Source organism: Aptenodytes forsteri, unplaced genomic scaffold, assembly GCF_000699145.1.
Source record: "Aptenodytes forsteri isolate BGI_AS27 unplaced genomic scaffold, ASM69914v1 Scaffold20, whole genome shotgun sequence".
In the NCBI taxonomy this organism is placed as follows: Eukaryota; Metazoa; Chordata; class Aves; order Sphenisciformes; family Spheniscidae; genus Aptenodytes; species Aptenodytes forsteri.
In genome coordinates, this window is record NW_008795523.1 from 3,010,224 (window position 1) to 3,034,662 (window position 24,439).

The 24,439-nt window shown below is 37.1% G+C and overlaps 1 protein-coding gene across 1 annotated transcript in view; it reads left to right on the top strand.

Annotated features, from left to right (window-relative positions):
* Nucleotides 1-24,439, top strand: part of RNGTT (RNA guanylyltransferase and 5'-phosphatase) — a 186,610-nt gene that overhangs the window by 101,254 nt on the left and 60,917 nt on the right. The window contains exon 12 of the mRNA XM_019472759.1: nucleotides 20,325-20,425. Within this exon, the coding sequence (XP_019328304.1) occupies nucleotides 20,325-20,425 (101 nt within the window). The remainder of the gene's footprint in view (nucleotides 1-20,324; nucleotides 20,426-24,439) is intronic.

A 24,439-nucleotide genomic window follows, 5' to 3' on the forward strand; every position in this document is an offset into this window, starting at 1 on the left:
CAGTTGTCGCACCGAGTCAGATAGTGTAATGGGAACCAGCTGTAATATAATTATTCTTTATGGTGCCATCAGTCTCTTGTTTTTTTTTTCCGAAAGACAGTGTTATTCAGACTTGCTTTATCACAGTTAATCAGTTTGCCCTTATACTTATGTTCAGCTTTGGCTTTGATACTGCATGCTTGTGAACTATGAATGTTTTTCATAAATCTTTACAGCTGCTAGATATATGGAATGTTATGGAACAAATACCAAATGAAAACTGGAATTAAGCTAATACCATGTCTTCGAGCATGTTAGAAATTAGAGTGGTTAGCTACCATACCAGCGATGATGTTACCATGGAGAGAGCTTCTGTTTCCATGACATTTGCTTGCATATTTTGCTAGGCCTTCAAAAGAAGTAGGGTTTTGTCCTCTATCAAATTTGGTGGGTGTCATTCCATTACTTCTGAAACTCTGCAGTGTTTCACTGCAAATGTATATTAATTAATTTCTTAATAATATTAATGGTGACTGGACTGGACAGGAAAAAAAACAGAGAAAAAAGTTATTAAAACTTACAGCGTCCCGAAGGCAAGGGTTGTTTTTAATATTTTTTACTAGATTAGATATCCCAGCTTGATTTTAACTGGATATATACTGCTCTGCTTGTATACATTTTGGTTAATTAAAAAACCCCACAGCTAGTACAGAAGTAAAGAAGAGTTTTACTGATTTTAGAAAAAATTGTGTTTAGCTGTATAGCTAATGGCTTTATACTGTGAGATCTGCCTTATACTGGAGTGGAATTTTGGACTGCAGTAAAATTTTAAATCAAGTCATGATGTAGCTCACTGTTTAAGAATCAGCTATTGGCCTAGGGGTAAATTACAAAAGCCATTTTTTCTTAGGATGAAAGAAGTGCTTTTGAGATGTGAGACACTTGGTAGCTATCCATAAAGGGGAGTTTATTTAGTAACTGTTACGGCAATATCATGGTAATCTACAGGCAGCTTTTGCATTTCCCCTGCATTGAAAATTTCTGATTGTGGTCACATATAGTCACAGTTCTCTTCTGCAAGATTGCACATACTTAAATACAGGTGGGTATGATCCCCAGGTGCTTGAAAGGAGTTAGGGAACAATATTGGTTGTTGAACACCGCTGTGTGTCCTATTCTCTCCTGTACAAAGGGTGCTGGGGAGGAGGGATGCAGTGAGTTCAACACCATTCAGTATTCTTACGCCATCCCTAAGACAAAATTGCTTGCCTTCTGTTCCTGATGAACAGTTGACTGTTGTTCCCTTTCTATACCACTCTTCCGTTCTAATTAGTTTTTAGTGTCCTCGAGTGTTTTTTTTTAAATGGTCTTTCTTCCCTCCCCCTGTTGCGAGTGAGAGTCTAAAACTTTGATCCTTTGTGATACCTTCTTGGAGCAGATTATTCTGTAATATGTCTTTTTGCAACAGTTATAAACAATTGTCAGGGCTTGAGCTGATAGCCCTTTTGAAACCCATTTTTTAAAGAGGTTTTCCCAATTTCACATTTTGAAAGCACAAATACCTGTATGCAACTGAGGGAGAAATATTCCCGGAAGCCTAAAAATCTAAGAATTGTCTATTTAATGCAACTAAAATTTTGGTTCACCTATTTTAGTATTTTGGTAAATGAGGAATGGTACTTCACCTAATATCCTCCCTCAACTTCCATCACAATCCTTGTTATAGCTTTATTTTATCCACTTTGGTTTCCACTTGAACTGAACTTTTAGATCTTTCTGCCAAAACCAGTACCACTGACTCCCCATCTGCTAACTATAAGGTTCATGTTCTTTGTCCAGGCTTTAGAATAATTTCATTTCAACAAATAGCTTATTAAATGCTTTTGGTTTATTAAAGTCATGTTCTGCTTCTGTTGAGGACGTAGTAAGTAGCAGAAAAGGTTTTTACAAGACAGCTCATAAAACGAGCATGGTACTTACTGTTCTTGGCATCAAGAGAGGTGTAGCTCAACGTGAGTCCCTAATCCTTTTTGGAGTACCTGCTGGATGGACGACAGGTGGACTTGTTCACTTTGCTGCCATCTCTGTACCCCTCCCCTCTCTGACTCTGCTATAAGAAAATTTTTGAAGGATTCTATTAAAGTTCTTTCACAAATAGGATGGTGCTTCACAGAAATCTAGTTTATTGGCTCAGAGTTCATACTAGCATGCTCATTATTATCTCTTTGCATTTTAGTAACATTTACATTGGAATTATAAACTCACTTTATCTTGGAGGTGGGAGGAGATTTGTAAAATATCTTCCGAACGTTGTCACAGATTCTTGCTTGAACCAGTGATGATATTTTTTCCCTACGTCATTCTCAGTTGTGACGGAGATACTAAGCTTTATGTTCTAGAGGATAAAGAAAGGACTATTGTCTTTTTATGACATTAGCAAAAAGGAGGCATGGGAAACTGAGTAAGTTGAAACACCTTTTAGAGGGATATCAGATATGAAAAAAGCTTCTTGTGAAGTGGCTCAGGTTTGTCTGCCTTCTTGTCCCAGAATTGTCCAGCGACTGCACATCAAACGTTTCAATGTTCACTTGATGAATGCCGGTGAATTGGCCCCATGAGGAGCAGTTCTCTTTCTTAAGAAATGCAATTCTGTCTTTTAAATACATTCTACATTTGTTTGTGGAAAAGCTGTGCTTAACTACTCTTTCTGTTCCCCGTCATTGCTTGTAGCAATGTTAAAAGCTGCTAAACCTGTTGACATTTGTTTTTGCGAATGGTAATTGTCACTTACTGCATCCCCTGATTCTCTGCACCTTCGGCTGCTTGCCTGCTCAGAGCATACATAAACAGTTTAACGTTGGTATAATTGAAGGAGAGGGAACATTTAAGAGAAGGGAAAGGAGAAAAAGTGACAGAGATTTGGAACTGTCTGAAACCCTTGTGCCAGTAACAATGAAAGTTCCCTGCCAGCAGCAGTGGAGTTGGAAGAGGTTCTTCACGGCAGTTGCTCAATCCCAGTATTCAGACCAGAGATCTTGTGTTGCATGTCCGATCACCATTTCTGTGGCCATGCTCTGTAGAAGGGGTAAAAAAATCTGATGTGGCCAAAACTATTGTTTTGTTGTGTTTTCAAATTGGTTTCAAGGCAAGATTAACAACCACTATCAGAACCACTGCTTTTAATGGGAGAATGTTACTCCCTGATGAGAAGGACAGCAACTAATCTTTACAGTAACTGGCCTTCTTTGAGTGACTTTTTTTAAATACAACCTACACTTCTTTTCCCTTTACTTGCAGTGCTCAGGAAATAGCTACCCTATTCAACTTAACCTATTCTTACCCAGGGCCACTGACTTGCTTGTTCCTAAGTCAGAACTACAAGGATTAATTTCGCACAAAGAGTGGGCAGGACCCTTTCATTTTCTCCTTCAGCATGCCTTTTTTTCTCCTTAGAGGAGGAGTTTTCCCTTCTCATTATCCAAATTACTCTCCTGAAAATGCAGTTTTAAATTGTATTAGTCTTGTAGCAGACTTGAAAGAGAAAATACATATTGATTTTTTCAATGTACATTTTTTTTTCCACTTTGCTTTTCATCTCCAAGCACATCAGCTTGCTACTGGCAAAACAAAAGCACTGCGAAGCACATGCTGAGTTCTACTGGTTGGATTTACTCTCGTATTAATGTTTTCTTGTGAAGCTAAGGATGTAAAATACAGGGTTGCTATTTTAATCTACATAGATAATGATGAATTTAATATGATTAAAACTCATCATTTTATAATTTATATATTAGAATACGTAGTTGAAAAGGCTAGTTTCTGTTGTTTCTTATAAAATACCGCAGGATTCAGTATTCCAAGCAAGACTCATAAATATTTAATTCAAGGAGATTTGTAGCCCTGTAAAATGTAATAAGCTAGCCCTTAATGACAATTTTGTGTAACATACGTTTGGCAACATGTAGAAAAAATCCTGCTGGCTATTCTGTGCGTCATCTTTGATGCATATCTGTTCAGCTCTAGGGGTTTTTTAGCTCTGGAATTAAAAAGAGAAATTAGACTATGTCTGAGACCAGCATGCTGCAATTTCCGAGTTTGTACTTGTATATTTCTCCTTATGTTCAGATTAGCTTAAAGCTATAGCCCACTGTTTGCCTCTTGATGTAAGGCTTCTTTGTTTTTTTCAAGATTGGCATTCCTCAAGAAGTATTTTGGAATATATTTTTGCATCTTTCTACTTAGGCTTGGTAGTTTTCATTAATCTTCATGAGCTCTAAGGTGATTTGCTGAAATATTATTCCTGGTACACTGATTATCATTGTAGCTTAAGAAAAATGTCAACAAAGCCAATGTTATGATGAAGCCTTAAATTTACAGGTTGTAGCTCCTGCAAATGGTCTTTAATACTGATAAATTACCCAACTTCCAAATCAGGTTATCGTAGTGAGTCAGCCAAGAGCACTGCTGCTCAGTTCATGGCGATTCTTTTGTTACACCAGGGATGCTTCTGCTCTCAGACTTCAAGCACCGAGTACTTCCTGCTGATCCAACCCAACTTTTGTGAGATTTCTAGGAGCCTTTGATCACAAACTAACCATCTGCAAAGAAATAAGTCCTCTGAGAGACTGACTTCCCTCTCTCTCTGATGTAAATTCAAGTGACTACACTTAAGCTTAAGTTGGGACAGAGGTAGTAAAAATGAAAGGACAGAAGGTGAAGAGAGATTGGGGCCATTAGGCTTTGAGAGAGATTTAGGCTGATACATACGAAGCTTTTAAACATGTAAAGAGACATAAACAGTAAGGTTCATAAAACAAGTGACACAATGAAGCAACTGCACTTAGCACTTTATGCAATGAAAATTAATGTTTTCTTCAACATCACTGGCTTCATGCGACTAAGGGGGTTTTTTTTCACAGTAAAAGGTGAAAGGGAGATTCAGAAGGAAGATGATCTCCCTAAGACTCTTTCAAAGATTTGTCGTGTCACTGGGGGAGAGGAGAAATTAATAATAAGCATTGCTTTGGGAGACTAAAAGAAAAAAAAAAAGTAAAGGAGCGGGGCCAGGAGTGCTTCTGTATTATCTTGGTTGTCCCAACAGTTTACTTCAGACTCATCCCTTCATCCTTAGTCAGCAACATCTGTAGCTGTGAATTAAGAGGTAATGTCTTAAACAGCCCTCCGGAGATGAATTTGGATAGAGTCATGTTAAACATACAATGGAAAGAGAATATTAACATTTAAAATTTGAAGTGTTATCAACTGTAGAATAGTTTTTAAAAGGTTATTGTTTGTATACACAGAAAGCATCAGCTGAGCATTGTCATGGTATCTAGCAATACAGTTGTCCAAAGGTTTTTCTGTTTCGTTTTCTAAATTTCAAGTAGTGCCAAATGAAAATAATACATATCAGCTAATAAATAAAACTGAACTAAAATTGCTCCTGCCTTTCACAGTCCACACTGTGGCTTGTGGTTGCAAACACTGAATTTCTGTTAGGTATATTAATACCTAATTAGGTCTGAAAGAATATCAGGAAAAAAGCAGCATTAGTGGTCTCAAATGTTCTTATTTAAGGAATGTTTGAATCTTTCAGATATGTAGTAATATAATGACTTGAAGAAGGGTATCTGAATCTGAAAATACAGAGAGCAGGATGTGATCTAGTACTTGTGAAGGAAGTGCCTAAGTACTACATATATTCAGTGAGGAGGTGCAAGTGACAGGGAGTCCCTCCTCCTAAATTAGGTATGTAAACGTGTAAAGCTTCAGATACTCATCTTTCTCCATTTGCCACTTAACAATGTATGGCTGAGGAAAAATTATGTAGACTTGATCTTTTCCATTATATTAGATTTTACTTAAGGCTGTTAGTGAGTTGTGAAGCTTAGTTTGGAAGAAAATTTCATCTGGAGAAGTAAATACAATAGTATGCTGTAGTCACTTTGGCATCCTGGTGACAGATTACAGCGTGGTTACACACTGAGGCCATCCTCAGTTCAAGTTAGTGATACAAAGTGAAATAAAGAGAATGAAATAAAACAACAGAAGGCAAATTGAAGTATCTTGATTGTTTTTATTATTGTGTCAATTTTTCCTGAAGACTTACACAGCACATATTTAATGAGGTTATAAATACTAGTTGGTGAAAAATAAGAAAATAACAAAATAATCAATAGCAATATAAAGCTGGTATCTTAAGTAGCAACCATGGACCATCACCAGTTCCTTTGACCACAGGGACCATAGCTGTGTTGTCAGGACATTTCTTTTGTCACAAAGGTAGGAGTATGTAGCTTTTCAACAGTTACCTTAATTTGCCAAAAGTAGAATTTAGAATCGAAGGCAGACACCAGTTAGTCCATTGTGGATCCTATATATATTAGCCAACAATTTGAAGGCATTTACTTTTTCCTTTTTGGAAACTTCAGACCAAGTGTTGGGAGTTTCTGGTTCCAGATTATAATATTAAGTGAAAGGACGAATACAAACAGAAGTGGCCGAGGTTTCTGCTGCTTACAGTAATGTGCTGGGGGTAGGTGCAGGAGGGAAAAGAGCAATGAGTAATTTTGTGGCTCCTACGTTCTGATTGCTATAAACATGGATTTTTGGCTGTGAACTGAACTTCATTTATCAAATATTAATAGGATTAATATGTAAATGACATTAGTTATGAAGAAAATTTCCTCATATTTTTCTCCTTGCTTAATGGAATATTGAGAAAAGCTATTAGTATAGTTATGAAACAAGATGTTTAATGAAGCCAGAGGTATAAAGCTAAATTAAAGTGCAAGAGTAGAAGACATTTAGCCCGATAATTACCAAAGAAGTCCAATATAAATATTGCATTAACTTGAAGTTCAGAGATACTTCTGGAAAAAGCAATTGAAAAATATCTATTAAAATATTAACAGATTAATTTCTGCATACAGGTTAACCTTCTAAACCTGATTTGCATTCAAATCTTAAAATCCTTAGTACGAAACATAATCTAACACTATTTGAACGAGTGCATATTACTAGCATGTTTTGCTTTTCAGTCTGCTATGGCAGTTAAGCTTAATATTTCCGAAGTAATTTTGATTATAACCATTTTCTTTCTACTTCATATAGCTTCAAGTCACATTTTCATAAGAGACAAATTGTGGTACAATAACATTTTCACAATAAAAACGGCTAATTCTGGCTAACCAGTACTAATGTATTAAAAAGTATCATTTCTACTTAGTCTTTTAACTCTCTAAAGGAAAAATTTCTGGAACACACCGAAGTTATTGTGTCTTAGAACACAAGTTAATTTTAATTTTTATTTATTTTGCTTTTTAAAGTGGAGGAATTGAAGAATTGACACAAATCTGCTTGACTACATGGAGTTAAAGCAGCATGGTGACTTCACTGTCAAGTAATGAGTTATTCAAAACTTCGTTATCGGGATATGGCTCCATCATTCTTTTGGCTTAGTTGTGGACACTAAATGATTTGAGCTTAGCCGAGGAACCTGTCTTTTCCCTATCTTTTATGAGCTTTAAAAGTTACTGTCTAGCAGATTTGCTTTCTATGATGTGACAGCAGTACATTGCATAATATTTGGAATTCATTAACAACCTTATTTTCAAGCTGATCAAATATTTATTGAACATCAGCATGTCTCTGTATTCTGATCAAATTACTGAACCAGGCAAAAAGCTGATGTTTAGTGAGGACTGCAGCTCTTTTATTGTTCAGGTGGTTTGAATCAGTAATTTACATTAAAAGCAGCATTTATTATTTTCGTTTATTTTTAGTTAAATGAGTTTTTTTGAAAGGAGTAATTTGCTTTTTTTTGTCGTCATCTTTTAGATAGGGCTTCACGGCCATCTGTCCATAGTTAGACACAGGTTGTGCTGGGTGAAGGACTTGATACAAGGCATGTAACATGTTCGCGTGAAGTTGGAAAGCATTTGGATCGTGTTTCGGAGTGGTACAAACTTTGCAGCCATTTTGTGGTCTTATGTATTTTCCATTCAGTATTTTCCATTCAGAGTCTTTTGTTTTCACTCAACTATGAAAACACCTTTCACAAATGACAGGTGTTTGGAAAGTACTGGTGTTTACCCAGGAGTTTATTCTAGCCTGATCACTCTTAAGGGCTACTTACAAATCACATCTTCCTGCCTTTCCTTTATAAGTATAGGGGCAACTGATTCATATTCAAAAGAAACTGCCTGCTTTAAAATTTCAAGGTTATACAGAAATTATGTCAAACATCTACAGGAAAAAAAACAGTACTGGGTGTATCTGATTTGTTTTTCTAAAGAATAGAGGAATCCTAATCATCTTTGAGATACTGAGTGCCATTGAAGAGATTTCATTAGAACACCCTTTCTTAGTGGAATCTATATAGTCAAGTTAAATGCAACACATCTTTCCCTTGCTGACCTGCATTTGTCAAAGTTTCATCTATTGCATTCATTGATAGAAATTTCTTAGATGCCTCTGAATTCTTCAGACTCTCCAAACTTGATCAACCAATATTGTTTATACCTCAGCTTTAGCATCTCATTGTCTTACTGCCTTCTTATAATCATTTTGGGCTGCTCCTAAATGCATATTTTAAGCACCCAAGTATGTTTCTCAACCTTCAGAAATAATGAGCACTTAAACATTCAGTTCAATGGCAACTGCTTAATACAGTTTTGCAGGCTTGAAAGCCCTGCATATAAATAATTTTTCCTATGCGGTCAAAAACATGAGCTGTTTCTTTTATAAAAGGCATTCTAGAAATATAAATAGGTTGTCTCAACTGGGTTCACAGATATGAAACATTTTGTTAATATGACTGAATTTCTCCAAACTAATCTTGGGAAAAATGCTTTCTCTTGGGAGTAGACACAATTAAGTTTCTTACTCGGTCACAATTAAGTTTCTTACTGGAAATAATTCAAAAAGTTCTGATCCTTAACAATCATGTCCCATTAGCTGTTATAAGGCTAAATAAAATTTTCTAAGCTGCGGAATTATGGTGTAGAACTTGATTTTAATGAGGCTGTTTTTTTCTCTGTGATTCAGCTGTTTCTTTGTGAACCTGCTTCAGAGTCTTTGAATGTATACAAGGGATGGCCAAGTGTACTTTGTGAGCAGTACAATGGTTGTCCTAGGAAGGGGATGCTGGCCACGGGTGGGATGGGACAACAATGGAAACAGGGACACTGACGGTTATTTCTAGCTACGTAAAGAATGGAGCCAGGTGAAAACTAGCGTGGCCAGTGTCTGTGGGAAGCCCAGGGACCCTTCACATGCTCAGACCCCAGTGAGAGAATTTCTTAGCGTTCACTTTCTGACTCTGAGGTATGTGGAATGTATTTGGCAGATCCTGACCTCTATAAAGATTTTGGTGTGTGATAGATAATCAGTTTGGCCAGCTTGGATGTATTTTAAATAACAACCAAATATGATGGTTTAATACAAGAGTAAACAATAGTATTTTCTTCTTACTGTCTGATAATAGTTGGTCTTAGTAGACAGTATTGTCCTGGTGTTTTTCCATTGTCCACGCCAAATCAATGGATTAATTTAGTCAATTTTTCTGTGCATCAATCTTTGTAATCACGCACCCTGCCATTTGAACCTGGAGGCTTTTGCTCTTGGACCTTATTCTCCTTTGTCTCCTAGATCATCAACACACAAAGTAGCTTTCCCTGTGTGCACGACTGATAATCTCTGAAGCTGATTCACTGATCACCAGTGATCACCACCAAACACCATAAATGCCATAAATGTAGTGTACAACATAGTTTGCCTTCACCTCCAAGGATATGAGTTAGGGATGAGTCCGCTACTCTCAAAGCAGTCTTCTCAAATAACCTATTTGCCTCAGACTTCAGTACGAAAAGCTGGACTTCCTGCTCCTCAGCTAGGGAGTGTTGTGGGCCTGTGATCAGGCTAGTGTCTCTCTTTCTTCCAGTTCTCGGTGTCCTGCTCAATATACAGCAAGAACAAGCATTAATCACATTTACCCATCAATGACCAAGACGCTTCTGGTGCCACATTCCCTTTTGCTTAGCTTTTTACCAGGCAAAGAAGATACGAGTACATGGGGAAGAACAGGGGGTATTTCAGCGATGGTCTATGGGGAATATGGGGAAGATGGAAGTTGTTTGTATGGGCGCTTTGAGGAACAGGAGGAGTTGGAACTGAGAAGGGAAGCTACAAGGGACAGAAGGCAGGATACTTAAAAAAGCTGAGAGTCACACATTAACTGCTGGTGGGATAACTTATTTCCTCAAGTAGATTTTAGTGTCTTGTGTTTGGGGGTTTTTTTCTTCTTTTTTTGTGACAGATAAAGAAGTATGTTACAATGAAGGGTTTTAATGATAGGGTTTGGATTTTTTTTGTGTGTATGTGTTTATCGTCATGTTGTTACTAATTCTAACTTTTTCACCAAACTTATCTATTTTCCCAAAAGACCAGTCACGTAGGCTAACCTGGATCATTTGGTCTTATGATGGTGCTTGACTACAGCCAAATGTGGGCTGTATCTTTAGGAGCAAGTGTATTAAGTCCCAGCTAAAGGCGTGAATCTGAAAAGAATTATTTCAGCTAGTTATCAACACTTTTCCATGCAATGCAAAAGAATATGAAGTACATATACACTTTCTTATGAAATACAGCGGTATACAAAAGCAGTGAAAAGAATATTGGAATAGTAGGTTCAGTTCTGTTGCCTGCTATTCTAAAGGCTTTTGTGAAATTACACTATGAAGATGTGTACATTAGCCAACTGGAAAATTACCCATGCAGTGAGACTCAGACTTAGTCATTTTATCTTAAAAAAGGGAAGTAATTACTTGGAGAGCTAGACTTCAGTCTAAACTAAGGCATTAACAAGATTCAGTGCAGAAATAAGCATACATTTTTAAGCACAAGGGTAATAAATGGCCGTGGTAACCTCCCTAGATATATGTTGTGATATCTTCATCGCTTGGTATCTTTCATAAAGGTGTGCTGTAATTTGAATAGGAATTATAAGCTTGATATAAACATTATTTATGTCCTATATGCAACAGAGCTGACTCAATGAGCCCAGTAATGGTTTCCAGTCTTAAAAATCTATGAATATACAATTCAGTCAATGGTTGCCTTTCACCTTGTGGTTTCTTGATCCATTGATGTGACTTATTCACATAATCTGTCAACAATGTTAGCAACTTATGTTTCTTCAGCTCATCTCTCTATAAGGTCTGGCCTGAAATGATTGATTATAATCGATCCTTTTGGTTCTTTAAAATGATCCAGGGTCTGCAGTGCAAGAAAATAAAAACACATTTTGAGTAATCATTCTGTCTTTATGTTTACACAGCTGAATGCAAACTATTAGATTGGGTAGGGCAGCAGCTGCCCTGTGGATATTAAGAGGACTCAGAATTAAGTACAGCTCTTCAGAGAAAACATTTAACCGTTGTTTTGAGTGGGAAAGAGGAACAGATTTGTTGTTATTATAGGTTTGCAGTAGTTAACTTTTTCCTTTCAAGTGAAAGCTTTAGCATCATGTTGAATACAAAGTTGCTTGCAAACAATTTAATTAAAACACAGAAGAATATTGGTAATGGAAATGGGTGGATTTTACAACAGAACAAATATTTCTTACTGTTTGTGAACCTGAAGCATTCTATAATGTTTTTAAAACGCTTTTAGGGTCTTCATCCTGGTAAGTAAGTCTAACTAAATATCAGAATTTCATTTATTTAATGACAGAAGTTTCTTCTTGGTGTTAAAATATGAAGTAGCAAGGTAAATTCTTCGAAACTTAAAATTATTAGAGATGTAAAGATTTATATTTATTATTTATGTTTCATGTTCAAGGATACTTAATTGCAATTTATTGCATATTCAGTGTGGTTAAATGCTAATGTCATCTGTAATGTGGCATATTACGTTTGATGATTTAAAAGAACTCCAGCAGATTCCCAGTAGCTGTCTTGGTTAACCCCATCCCCTTCTACCCCATCTGCCCTCACTCCTCAATGGTACTCAACCTGCCATACCCCTTGGGCAAGCATGGTTATTCAAAAAAATCTTCCCTGAGCCTTCTGTGCCCTTTTTCTCAACCTTTTTTCTGAACTGGTGTGTGCCTTCAGCTGCCAGCTTAGCAGCCCTCTGGATACCTTGCAGGGCTGGGTCTGACCAGTTTACTGGGGGGAAATTATAGCTGATAAGTAGCAGCACTGTGCCGTTCAGGAGAAAAGAAAGAGCTGGGTTATTTGCTGGCTTCCTGTCATTTGGAGGTGGAAGGAGTGAGGGAAGATGTGGAGGGTAGATACTGACTAGATATGAGGAAGAAATTTTTTATGCTGAGTGTGGTGAAAGACTAGCACAGGTTGCCCAGAGAGGTGGTGGATGCCCCATCCCTGGAAACATTCAAGGTCAGGTTGGACAGGGCTCTGAGCAAGCTGATCTAGTTGAAGATGTCCCTGCCCACGGCAGGGGGGTTGGACTAGATGACCTTTAGAGGTCCCTTCCAACCCAAACTATTCTATGATTCTATGAAAGGAAATGTAAGGTGGCCTGTGTTAGCTGCTGCTGCACTTCAGGAGGATGGTATTTAATAAGGGTTAGGGAGGTAGAGCTGGCTGATGAGGCTTTGTAGGATAGTAAGGCACCCTTGTCAAGGAAACCTTGTCTTCCTCCTCTTGATGAGGCACAAACTTCTCTCTTGGTCATCCCACCACCTCTTCCTTTTCAGTCGCTAGGAGAAACAAACCATTTGTTTTGTCTAGACTTTCTCAGCTGAAGTTACTCAGTCTTCCAGGTGGGTGTCTTGATGGTGAGTCAACAACACCCCACAGCCCAGACTGCCTGCCCAGAATGCAGTCCCAGAAACTAACCCCACTCTTCCTCCTACAAAATACTAAGCAGCAAAGTCTATCCCATGTGAAAGCAGCTGTTTGGAGTGAAACTTCATCCTCATTATGGGCTGCTAACATCCCCATTGCCCAGGCTTTCAGCTTTCTGCTGAATCACCCATTGAATGCAAATGCAAAACCAAAACCTGTGTGGGAGGAATATCTGCAACTAACAAGAAATGTGTCAGCAAAAGTTCAGATAACAGAACTTTGTTCTCTGAGGGCCAGCCTTTCCCTTCACCTGTAGGGAGAGGAAAAAAGAGTTGCCCCCTCTGTGGGCAACTGTGGAGGAAGGGGGCAACTAGACTTAGTACTTTTGGGACAGGGCAGGGGATTGGGGTTCAACATGACCAGCAACTCATCAGTTTGCCCTGCATTGCTAAAATGGTCCATCAGGTCTAACAAAAAAACCCTGCCCATGGCTTGAGTGGACCCACTTGAGCCTATGGAGTTGAGTATGAGGTTAGGAGTTGATGAGATTCAGCAGCCTAAGAGGGATGCCAGAGGATGTGCTTTCTGTTGGGCTGTCTTCAATGATGATTCTGCATCCCAGGGTGTTGGATGTGCACCTGAGTTTTAAGTTCATTATTGTGCTCTTGCCTGAAGTTCAAGATCTCTATAATAGGGGTACATTTGCCATGCTGCTTCTGACACATCTGTTGTCCCTGGCCTTCATCCTCTTGAGCTAAGGTGATACTGATTGATAGTGCTCTTGTACACTGCAGCACTCCTGAGGTTAGTAACCTCTTGATTCTGCCAGTTATTCTGCTGCTGGAGAAGCTCTTAGTCCACCAGCACAGGCTGACAAGTACTAACTGGCCAAGCTCAATCTTCTAAGAAACTGAGGTGGTTGACACTGCTATTGGGAGAAGCCCTGACTGGAGTGGGAGGTTATGAAAAAGAAAGGAATGATGAAAAGAAAGGGGCTGGGGTTCTGCCAGGAGAGAATGGCCACAGAAGGTAGGGCATTTATTTTAATAGTAATAGTAATAATAATAATATAATAAAAGAAAAGTTGGGTAGATGCTGAGTGAGTAGCAGAGTTGTAAAAATTTGAGGGCTGGGGGTTCATAGCCAACCTGAAGGCACTGACACCATTATTTCTCTAAAGTAGCATTCCAGGATGTTGTGGGATATCTTCACAGCTCAGGTTCATCTATGCTAGGTAGGTGCTAGGTAGCATTGCAGTGGTACAGCCTTTGCCTTGGACTCTAGTGTCTGTACTGTGGGGTGAAGTGCATTAGGTGTTTCCTTGAAGTGAAACTTCAAGTTTGGTTTTATGTAAATGGAATCCAATTTGCGTGCACCCGAGCTGCCCAGCTATCTCAACTAATGTGTTCTAAGTAGGAACAACTGGGGGATTTGCTTTGAAAGTACATTACTTTTGCAAACTAAAACGCTAGTGTAAGTGCACCCAATATGGCTCCTAAAAGAACAAGCATCCAAATAGAGATTACAGCTTTGTAGAATAATTTAGCTTGGAAGGGACTTCAGAAGGTCACCTAGTCCAATCCTTTAAAGCTATTTGAGATAGTTTCTGATTTGTCAATGTACATTTTTGTTGTGGAGTTCTAATTGCTGCAGTTGAAAGATTTCAGGCTGAAGCATGAACTTTGAATTGAGATGATATGGGACCTGATATGTTTTAGAAGTAGTCGTGTACATGCATATTTGTCGGGGGGTGGTGGTGAGGATGTCATTGCTGTGAATGCTATATTTAAAATGCTAGGGAGTAGTTTGATCTCAGACAGATTGCTTCACATTTTGTTTTGGAATTAGAATATAGAATAACTTTAGGCAGAACAGGTCTGCAGTATGAAATGATTCATCTAAGGTGAAGTTTTCACATACTTAACACGCAGAATTCTTGTTTGGCTCCAGCTTATATTTAAAGAAATTGATTTAGCACTTAGCATTCAAACTCAAGAACTTACTACTGCTGTATCGTGTGTATGGACTCACCCGTTACAAAAATGAATCTCCTTCTCAGGGATTATTAATGTGGCCTTTGGTTGAATTCTCATTTTCAACTAAATTTCTGTGAATTTTTGTCTTTTGTGGTAACAGAAGTAGTCTGGGGACTGTATAACTTGTTCTTGATATGAGCTTTGAAGTCTGATTGCTTATCTAAGCCTTTGTAATTGTTTTGGAAAGATATGGGTAAATTACCTGTTACCTTTACCGGGTGCTCAGTGTTAACAAATCTGCTGTGAAGTGAGAATGATGTTATTTGACAATCGTCAAAACTAAGTGTAATAGTCAAAAGTGTATTTTTGTTGCCATTGCTTTCTAGGCAAGACCTCTTTGACTAACTTGAATTGTGGCAGAGAGAATTTTTCCTCAATTTTTTTATTAATAGGACAAAAAGTTTAGCTGAGGCTTGTTTCACACTGTGCTGGTTCTGGAGGTAAAGGCAAGAAAGATAACTCCATCTTAAAGAACAAATCCTCCCCCGCTCCCCTTCAAGCAAGCCAGCCAATTAATTTTATAATTAAACTTGAGTCAAAATAGTGGATCAAGCAGTGCAATTACAGGTATGCAGATATATCCTGTCAAAACACTGCTTTTCATTACTGATCTTGGAATAGTTGTTCCTGTCTGCTGTGAAGCTGGTTTCTTTTAGGAGGGTGTAACTTTTCAGTCTTGGAAAAAGAGTTTGAAAAAATCCTGTAGTAGATCCTGCGTGGAATATATACATTGGTGCCTGAGCATGTGAGGGTAGAAAATACAATGCCAATTAAAAAAACTGAGGGTGGGGGCAGGTGTCATGGAAGATCAGGGAAGAAGTAAGGCCTGTAGGCTTGATGGCTGTACTGGACAAAGGAGTAGGAACTATAATAAGGAATACAGTAGTTCATACCCGGGTAAACTTGATATAGTTGGGGAACATTACATGCCTTTTTGAAAGGAAGGTTATGCCTTTCCAACCAAGAGATCAAAAATAATTTCAGTAGGATCGTATGGTATTCCCCACTAAGACTTCCAGAAAGCCTCTGTCGAAGTTTCTAACAAAAAACTCTTGAAGAAACTAAAGCAGATGGGAGACTTAAAAGAAAAGGTTCTTGCACAGATAAGTAATTGGTTAAAAAGTAGGAGTCAAGGGATGGGGTGCTGTGCAATCCTTACCAGGGAGGGGAGTCACGTGTACTGCTCATAAGCAAGTTGGAAAACAGGATGAACCGTAAAGTGATCAGGATCAGCAAGGGCTAGTGCTAAATGTGAAGAATTATAGTAACCCCTCAAAAGATTGGGTGGCTGAGCGATAAAACAGCACATAATCTTCTATGTAGATAAATGTAGAGTGCTGTACGTGGAGAAGAAATTTGTACCTGCACATGTAAAATGATAGCCTCTGAGTTGAGTGTATTTCCACGCATATAGAAGCATATGAAACTATGAGTAGCATAGAAGCAATGGGGTTTGATTGTTCAGCATCTCGCTTAATAAGAGCCCTAGGGAGTACAAGTCTTTTAAACCAACAAAAGCTGGTTCAAAATAAACAAAAGATGGTGGTTTTTCTTGCAGTGTAGTCCGGCTGTGCGTGAAACGTTGTGCTGTGGACTTTTACAGCTAGTAAAGGTTTACATGATCTTACTGGGAAGCTAGACGAGCTCATGCAGGGGAAACTGAAAATCACTATATATGTAGGAATCACATTTGAATCACATCCACGTCAGGAAGTCTCTGAGCTTGAAAATGGATAGTCTCTCAGAGAGTAGTAGTAGAAAATATCATATATGATTGCCCTGTTTTTCACCTTCTCTGAGCACATGCTGTTGGCTGTTGTCAGAGTCAGGACGCTGGAGCTCTAGTGAGGCCATTCTTAGGTTGTTATATAGATTGGATGCAGCTCTTCCTCAGGATTTCAGTGCCGTGACTCGGAGAGGTTGGTTCATTTTTTTCGTGTCAATAAGAATTCGTTTCCTAAAGGTGCGTCTAGTGTTTTCAGGGTTTATGTTCCAGGCAGAAGTAAATAGAAATAGGACAGAATCTGCAATCCTGAAAGAAGCCTTTGGTCCTCCCTTAAAGGCCTTTGAATTTTCTCACATTGCTCAGAAGAAATGTTGGTCTTTAGTTTTCAAGATGGGGTATGTTTCAATCCTGTTATCTGTTCCTCCAGAAAGTAAGACTCCTGTTTATGGTTGAGAGGAAATACTTAGTACTTGTGAATGCAGAAGCAGTCCAATTTTACCTTTTGGACACAAAAGATGCGGTGTTTTTTGATTGAGACTGGTATTTCTGTACAAAAGAGAAAATTTCCTCTGTCTTGAAGACTATTAGGCTCTCTTTATCTTCTCTTTAAAGGAATGATATATAAAAGGATGGTTTGGAGCCATATATTAAACCAGCTGGGATTGTTTTCCAAAGTCAGTTAGACTGGGTCTAGCCTTAATAGGTCATAAGGTCTCAAAAATATGATGACCTGCTTAAAAAGAAATTGATTACTTGAGTGTATATTAATAAATCCATCATTGTAAACACTCCAGTAATCTTGCTCAGAAGATTATTGCAAGTCAATAAATTAGAAGCCATGCCACACAGATGCTTAATACAAGATTTTAGGGTTTATGTATAATTGACAAATGTCACTTTCATGGAATGGTTGAAGACCTCAGTCATGCTAAAAGACTGAAGAGCAACCGTTAAGATGAATCTTCTGTTCTGTAAAGCAAAATCCAAACCTGTTCCAACAACTTCAGCTACTCAGCTCTGCCCGCTGTTCCTTCATACCTGCTGTAGCAGTTGTTTCATAAATTAAATTTTCACAGTCTGCGGAGAAATTTGTTACAAACGGAAGTGTTCCCCATAGTTCTTCTTTGAACTAAGTAGTAAATACCTAGTAGTAGTAATTGTCTTTGGCCAAATTAGAAACTGCAGATGAGAGTAAGTAATAAATAATGTCTTTGCGAACACTGTATTTTGTCCTATTATTCCTGGGACATATTCTATTAATAAAAGTTATTCAGAATTTAATTCCATATTCTCTCTATATCAGGTATAAGTGGAAGAAAATGGCAGGAAAAGTTAACTGAAAAAGAAATTTCAGTGCCACCTACCTTTACTGTAATTCTCATGTTCAGTGCACACAACCAGTTGAATAGATACTAAAATAATAAATAACTTTTGTAAAATTTAATGCAAATACTTCAAAATATATTTAAATACATAATCTGTATATAAAAAATTATATATAAAAATGATCTGAAAAGCTTAAATGCTTTACTGAGCATCATATTTTGTATATTCTGTTTATCTATTTAATATCAGTTAGTATCTATGGCATGAGTCCTTAAATGTTTTTAACACCATAATGCATGATAGCAGATTTTTAGTTTGGGAAAGTAGAGGAAAGAACTAAGGAACAAGATAAATTTTATTACTATAAGAATTTAAAGATGAGATCATTGGAATTTTAAGATATTTCTGGTGAATGGAAAAGAGCCAGAGAAAATAAGGGAGGGAATAGCAGGATGGTGGCAACTAAAGGAATATTTCTTTACTGCTGAAAGATTTTCTGGGTTTTGTAGATTGCTTAAACAATACCTTTCTAAATCCCATTCTGGAAAGGTGTACAGGCAACCAACTTCAAATATCTGCTGATGTTACAGCACAGTAATCATATGAAGGGGAAATAGAGTGGGAAGAGAAGAAAGAAAGAAACGTAATTTTTTAACTTTCACACTGTATCTTACTAGTTTTCTCTGAGTGAAACGAGTATGTTTGATTTGATTTGGCAAGAATTCCAGATGTGAGGGACCACTGAAGGAAGTTGCTTTCCAAGGAACAATTTTCAACTAGAAGATAGCTGGGAAGGAATAAAATAAAAGATATGGAAGGGGAGCAGGCATAGAATCATTAAGGTTGGAAAGAGACCTCTAAGATCATCGAGTCCAAGGTAAGATAGATAAGAGGTGTCAGAATAGATAAGATAAGAGGTGTCAGAAGCAGCTCCTGTATGTTGGCCTAAGGACAAGGATAAATAATTTAGATTTTATTCAGATGTTGAGGAGAAGATTGTGGAGAAATTCAGTGCAGAGTCATGCATGATTAGAATAGTGAGTTGGGTAGGTGACTCTAATACTGATGTTTGGAACGGGTTTATAATGTCCTGAACGGGAACCAGAACAGAATGCCTGAAGCCGTCGCTCTCAAATGATCCAAGGGCCATGATAAAAAAATAAGAGATAATGCACTCTAGCCAGCCACTTTCAAATTCCAGAAGAAGCTTTTAGTAGGTTGTTTTTGTCATGTGTAGCAGACTATGGCTAAAAATGTTTGGCGCTGATTTGGGTTTCAATTATGTGAAGCTTGCCTTTACTTACCATCTAGCAAAAGTCACACACCATCTTTTCATCAAGAAATGATAAGCAAGATATGCTGCTTTTATTTTGGAAAGAATAACTTTCCATTCTTACATCGGAAAACAGAAAATTCTTCATCTGCTTTTGTCAGTTTAGATCTGGAACTGTTAGGTTTATCATCAGTAAATTTTGCATTTTGCAAATATTTAACACAGCATGGGTGCAATGGGATGCTAGTGATCGCTGTGTTACCAAAAGACGCTGGACATTCTTGGGGTTTTTTTAGGTAAAATTGCATAAATTTTCTCATTGTGGATTAATAAGCATCTAACAACTAAAAATTCTCATTCTGTGCATCTCCAGGTTATTCTTTTACTTTTGCCCTGTTCATGTTAATTCTGATTTTCTCCATTGCCATAAAAGATATTCTAATAAGGAAGGGGTTAGCAGGTTGGCTCTCACTATTAGCTGAGGATGAACAAAATGGCAGCTTAGTAAACCAAAGCAGATGATAGAAGAGACCATGAGAAACCAAAGCTCTAGTTTAAGAGAAGATTGCTCCTTGCAACTTTTGGTTCAAGTGTGTACCCTTTCTCTTAAGCAACAGATGTTCCCTTATTTATGTTCCTGTATGTCATGATGTTCTTTAATCTTTACATAACTTAAGTTCCTTTGGTATGAAAGAACATGTTTCTGATAGCTGGCAGTATGGTGACTGCTGGCTTTTTCATATTGTGTCAGCCAACAGCATGGATAACAAAAATATCATTCATAAAATTGTTCAAAAATGTTGAGATTATTTTAAATGTATCTTTTATGTATGTCCTATCAGTGTTTTCATTTGTTTCTGTGCTGTTTTATTTTCTTTCTTGAAATTTTCCATTAGCCAGAGAGAGATTATGAAGTATTCTAATTTTTATTTCCATTCTCAGCTTTTTATTATATGCAATGGCTTGGCTACAGTGCCTAAGCAGTTTTAAAAGGGAGCAGCAAATAAAGTAGTGAAGCACAACTACCTCTGTGGTAATGGAATTCATTGTTTCAGTCACTAAGTATTGTAATTCATTAGAGACAGCTAATATAGTCTGAAATGCTGAATTGTTACTTTTAAAACCAGTGAAAACCAGTAAGCATAATTAAACTGCCTTTTAATTTGCTTCAGAAATACAAGCCTGGTCGATGTGATGATATTTTGAAATGGAAGCCACCCAGCCTGAACTCTGTTGATTTTCGTCTAAAGATAACAAGAATTGGTGGAGAGGGGTATGTAATCTCTTCCCTTTTTAAATGTATAACACTCGTGTGAATGTCCCTTAGCAGTTAATCTCTCCTCTGATATTTATTGACACTTCCTGGGGCTAAGCCTTTCTATATTCTGTAGAATTTGTTCATTGAAAATATAGGCAACTGTTGTAATCAGTGTTATACTAAAAACAATGGCAGATGTTTATAATGTAAACTTACTCATTCTTAAATGAAGTTTCATAAAATTTCTAAAAAACATCCTGTTTGCATTTGGTACTACCCCTTATGTTTTTAGAAAGTAGGCAGGCTGTATTAGCTTAAGTTTTTGCATAAAACCAATGGAAAATAGTTATTTTATATAAAATAATAACAACCTAAACTTCCTTCCATTTTAGAATTCTGCACAATGACAAATGGCACTTGTTTTCTTAGAGAAAACCAAAACTTGACATTTTTACTCAATAGGTATTTTTGGTATTGTCTTTAAAACCAGTAAAATCTTAATCAAAAACAGTGAGTTCTAATGGCAGAAGACATGTAAGTCTTTACATTTCCTCAGTTCTGCGTACTATTTGCCTAGTTCAGTCACTGCACATATTAAATAGGGGCAATTTCCATGTTCAGTTTTGCCAGGGAGGGGAAGGGGAAGAGGAAGATTGAGTCACTAGATTAAAGCTTGCCTTGGAAAAGACTTTGTTTAAAACGAAGTTAATTGATTTTTAGGTTGCTTAATGTTTTAACATCTGGGACTCATTTCAACTGACAGTTTGAAATATTGACATTTTGCTTTTCTTTTTCTTGGTGCCACAGGCAACTCAATATGATTAAACAATTAATTCATATATTGCTTACGTATTCCAGAGTGCTAATAATGGCCCATCTAACTTTTAGACATTTGCATGTCATGTTAATGAATATATTTGGTGAATAGAGAGTATCTTAAGGATGTGGGGTTTATTCTGCAAAGTGTACTCAACTGCTAACTTCTGAGCATTTCATGAGGTCAGAATTATCTATTCAGATTTTTGTGTTTGAAAATGCAATATTAAGTCCTCAGTAACAACATAGCTATTTCAGAGAATATACAGGAATATTTTAAGTTTGTCTTCAGGGAATCAGCTCATTACAAACATCTCATGTTTGTTTGGCTTTTATTTAAGTTGCACAACAGTGTAATACGAAAGATTTCTGTAAAAAAAAAAAAATTAAAAATTACCCATTATTTGATAGGAAGGTTATTTTTATTACAGTATTCCTATGGCTTCTGCTGGAGTTTATAAATATACAGTAGTAGCCTGTGATTCAGAAGCAAAACGCAACAGATTTTTCATTTCACATTAAAAAACAAGTATTCGCTTGATTAGTTATCACTGATTTCAAATACAAAACTGTCAGTGCTATTGTGTTACGTTTAATATATTACATCATAGATTATTTGATCGGAATGTGAAAAGTTTATAAACTATGAGCCAGCAAAAAACTATTTCTAAAAAGTTGGGCAGCTAGCAGCAAGTTATTAAAGAATGGCTGATCCATTGTGGAATTGGAAACACTTTCTAACATTTAGAAAAGTTCTACCATATTCCAGATATGTGAAAATAAGTGCATCGCTCATATTGTGGAAATAGTTATCTGAGTTAGTCTGTAAATACTGTAATACTTAAATATGTTAATGTTTCTGTTCCTGTCACATGCATAAGAAAAAAATAATCCTAGAAATCTGACATTTGATAAATAAAGTACAATTCTTCCAGATATGTTTTACTTCATCTCACATGACAGTTGACTGCTATTAGTAACATAAGTGCATTCATCCAACAAAAAGAAAAGTTAATGAAGTACTGGGTGGAAAATAATAATTTGCCATTGTTGGGAGAGAGGTATTTGTGTCAATTAATGACCTATGAAACAGTAGCTTCTGCCCAGTTAAACACAAACAATGAATGAAATACTCCAGGTTTAACTGCTTCAGTTGTTAATTTGAGTATCCAATTTATCGCTTGGTAAAATCTGAACTCATTTGAGGAAACATCAGAATTATACTGATTTTGAAGTTGTTGACTAGAATTTTAAAAGGAGCATCTTTAATTTTAGACTCTAAAAAGGCAGTTCCTGAGTTTTGAGTACTACCATAATAAAATGGTTGATTTGTGATATAACTAAAAATTGTGTTTTGATGAACTGAATGTCTTGGCACTGGCAATTCTAACATGACAATATTAGGCTTCCTGCCTCCCCCCACCCCACTGAGGTTAAAAGCAAGCATTGATACTGGTTTCAACCTTTTAGGTAAAAAAATTTTCTTTTTCTTCAGTAATCCAAAAAGAAATCTGGCATGCATTTGACAGCAGAGTAATACAGATGTGGTGAAAGTACTGTTACAGAATTTGTGTGTTGTTTTGGTACAGTTAAGCAATAATATTTATGGAAATAGAAGGTATGCCTTTGTATTGATCTCTTACTGACAAAAGAGGAGCCAAAGTCAAAGTATTGATCTCAAATACTTGACAGCTTGAAACAATGAGAACAGGGATGGTCTGTAATTTCCAAGTCCTCTGTTCTGATTTATAGGCTCATCTTTAAAACTTGAAATGCAAACATGTAGACATATCTAAACCTGTGCTAGAAGGGTGTGTGATCTTATTACAGTTTACAGTCTCACCAGTAGTGATACAGGCTGAACCTGTATCGCAAAACTCCAACCATGCAGCCCTTGTATTTATGGTTCCCTGTTCACTTAAATAGCGAAAAAAGCATATAGGAGCATTATTTATTCAGTAGCATGAGATTAGAGCACTGTCAGCTGTTGGATATGTCTTTTGGATAGCATATGTAATTGAGATCCTGAACAATTGTAAACAATCTTGTGCATTTTTCGTATGAATAAAGGAGTTACCTCTAGGGAGTTTGCCAGATTTTAGTCAGTATGATTATTTTCCATCTACCTAACGTTCCCCTGTGTTTTCAGTTGTGCATTTCCATCCATAGATCAGCCTGCAATAGTAATGTTAACTGCAAAATAGCTGCTGTGTTTCACCCCAGATGTAGTTCAGTTATGGATGAATGACCAATTGTTTTTATCTAGGGTTCAGTTATTTCACTGTTGATATCGGAGGGACTTTTGCCATTGAATTAAAAAGGATTTGGCTTATGATCTATGAAGTGCTTTTAGAATAAGCTTCCCTATAAAGACGAAGACTGCATAACAAAGAATAAACATAAAGAAAAAAGATACTATTGCATCCCAAAGAAAGGCAGGGTTTCTGTAACCTCAGTGACCTAATCCTGACACACTCCTGTTCAGTGCACATATTTGAAAGAAATTGCATTATTGCATCTTAGTGAGTTACAGCTCATCAGCTGAGCCATGGTAATTGTCCCCTGTGTATTGTCATAGTCCAGCCTGTCCAAGCATCAGGATGATGGTTAGATTAACTCTTTTTATGTTGTTTGCAAGAATTCCAGCTTACGCTCGCTCTCAATCTCTTCTCATCACATCAATATAGTTACTTTCGTTTAAAAAAATAAAAACAAACAAAAAACCCCAAAACAACAACCAACAACTTATTAAATCAGCTAAACGAGAGAGTACTTTGTTGTTTATCTGTGGTGAAACACAGCAGTTGAACTGAACAGGCCTCACATGACCTGTGCTTTAAAAAGGTAGACTCACTTCCCAGCACTTCTCTATCATTTCAGGTTTACTAAGATAATGGTCTCACATCAGCAATGCGAAGTAGACCCTTTTGATCATGTAACAGTACCTTGTATTCTTCCTAAATTATGATGATACGGATAGAAAATAAAATAACAGGGACTTGAGCACATCAACTGCATTTCCAAATGACCTACAAGTTAAACGACCTTAGCAGAAGAGAATGTGGAGCATATGCAATTGCTGTGTGCAATATCTCAGTTATATTACAGAGAAGACTGTTTTTAAACAGTAGAGATGCTTTTTCCCAAAATGTCTGACTCTAAGAATATTTCTTAAAAAAAATAAAAACCCCAGACCAACTCTGAGCCTTATTT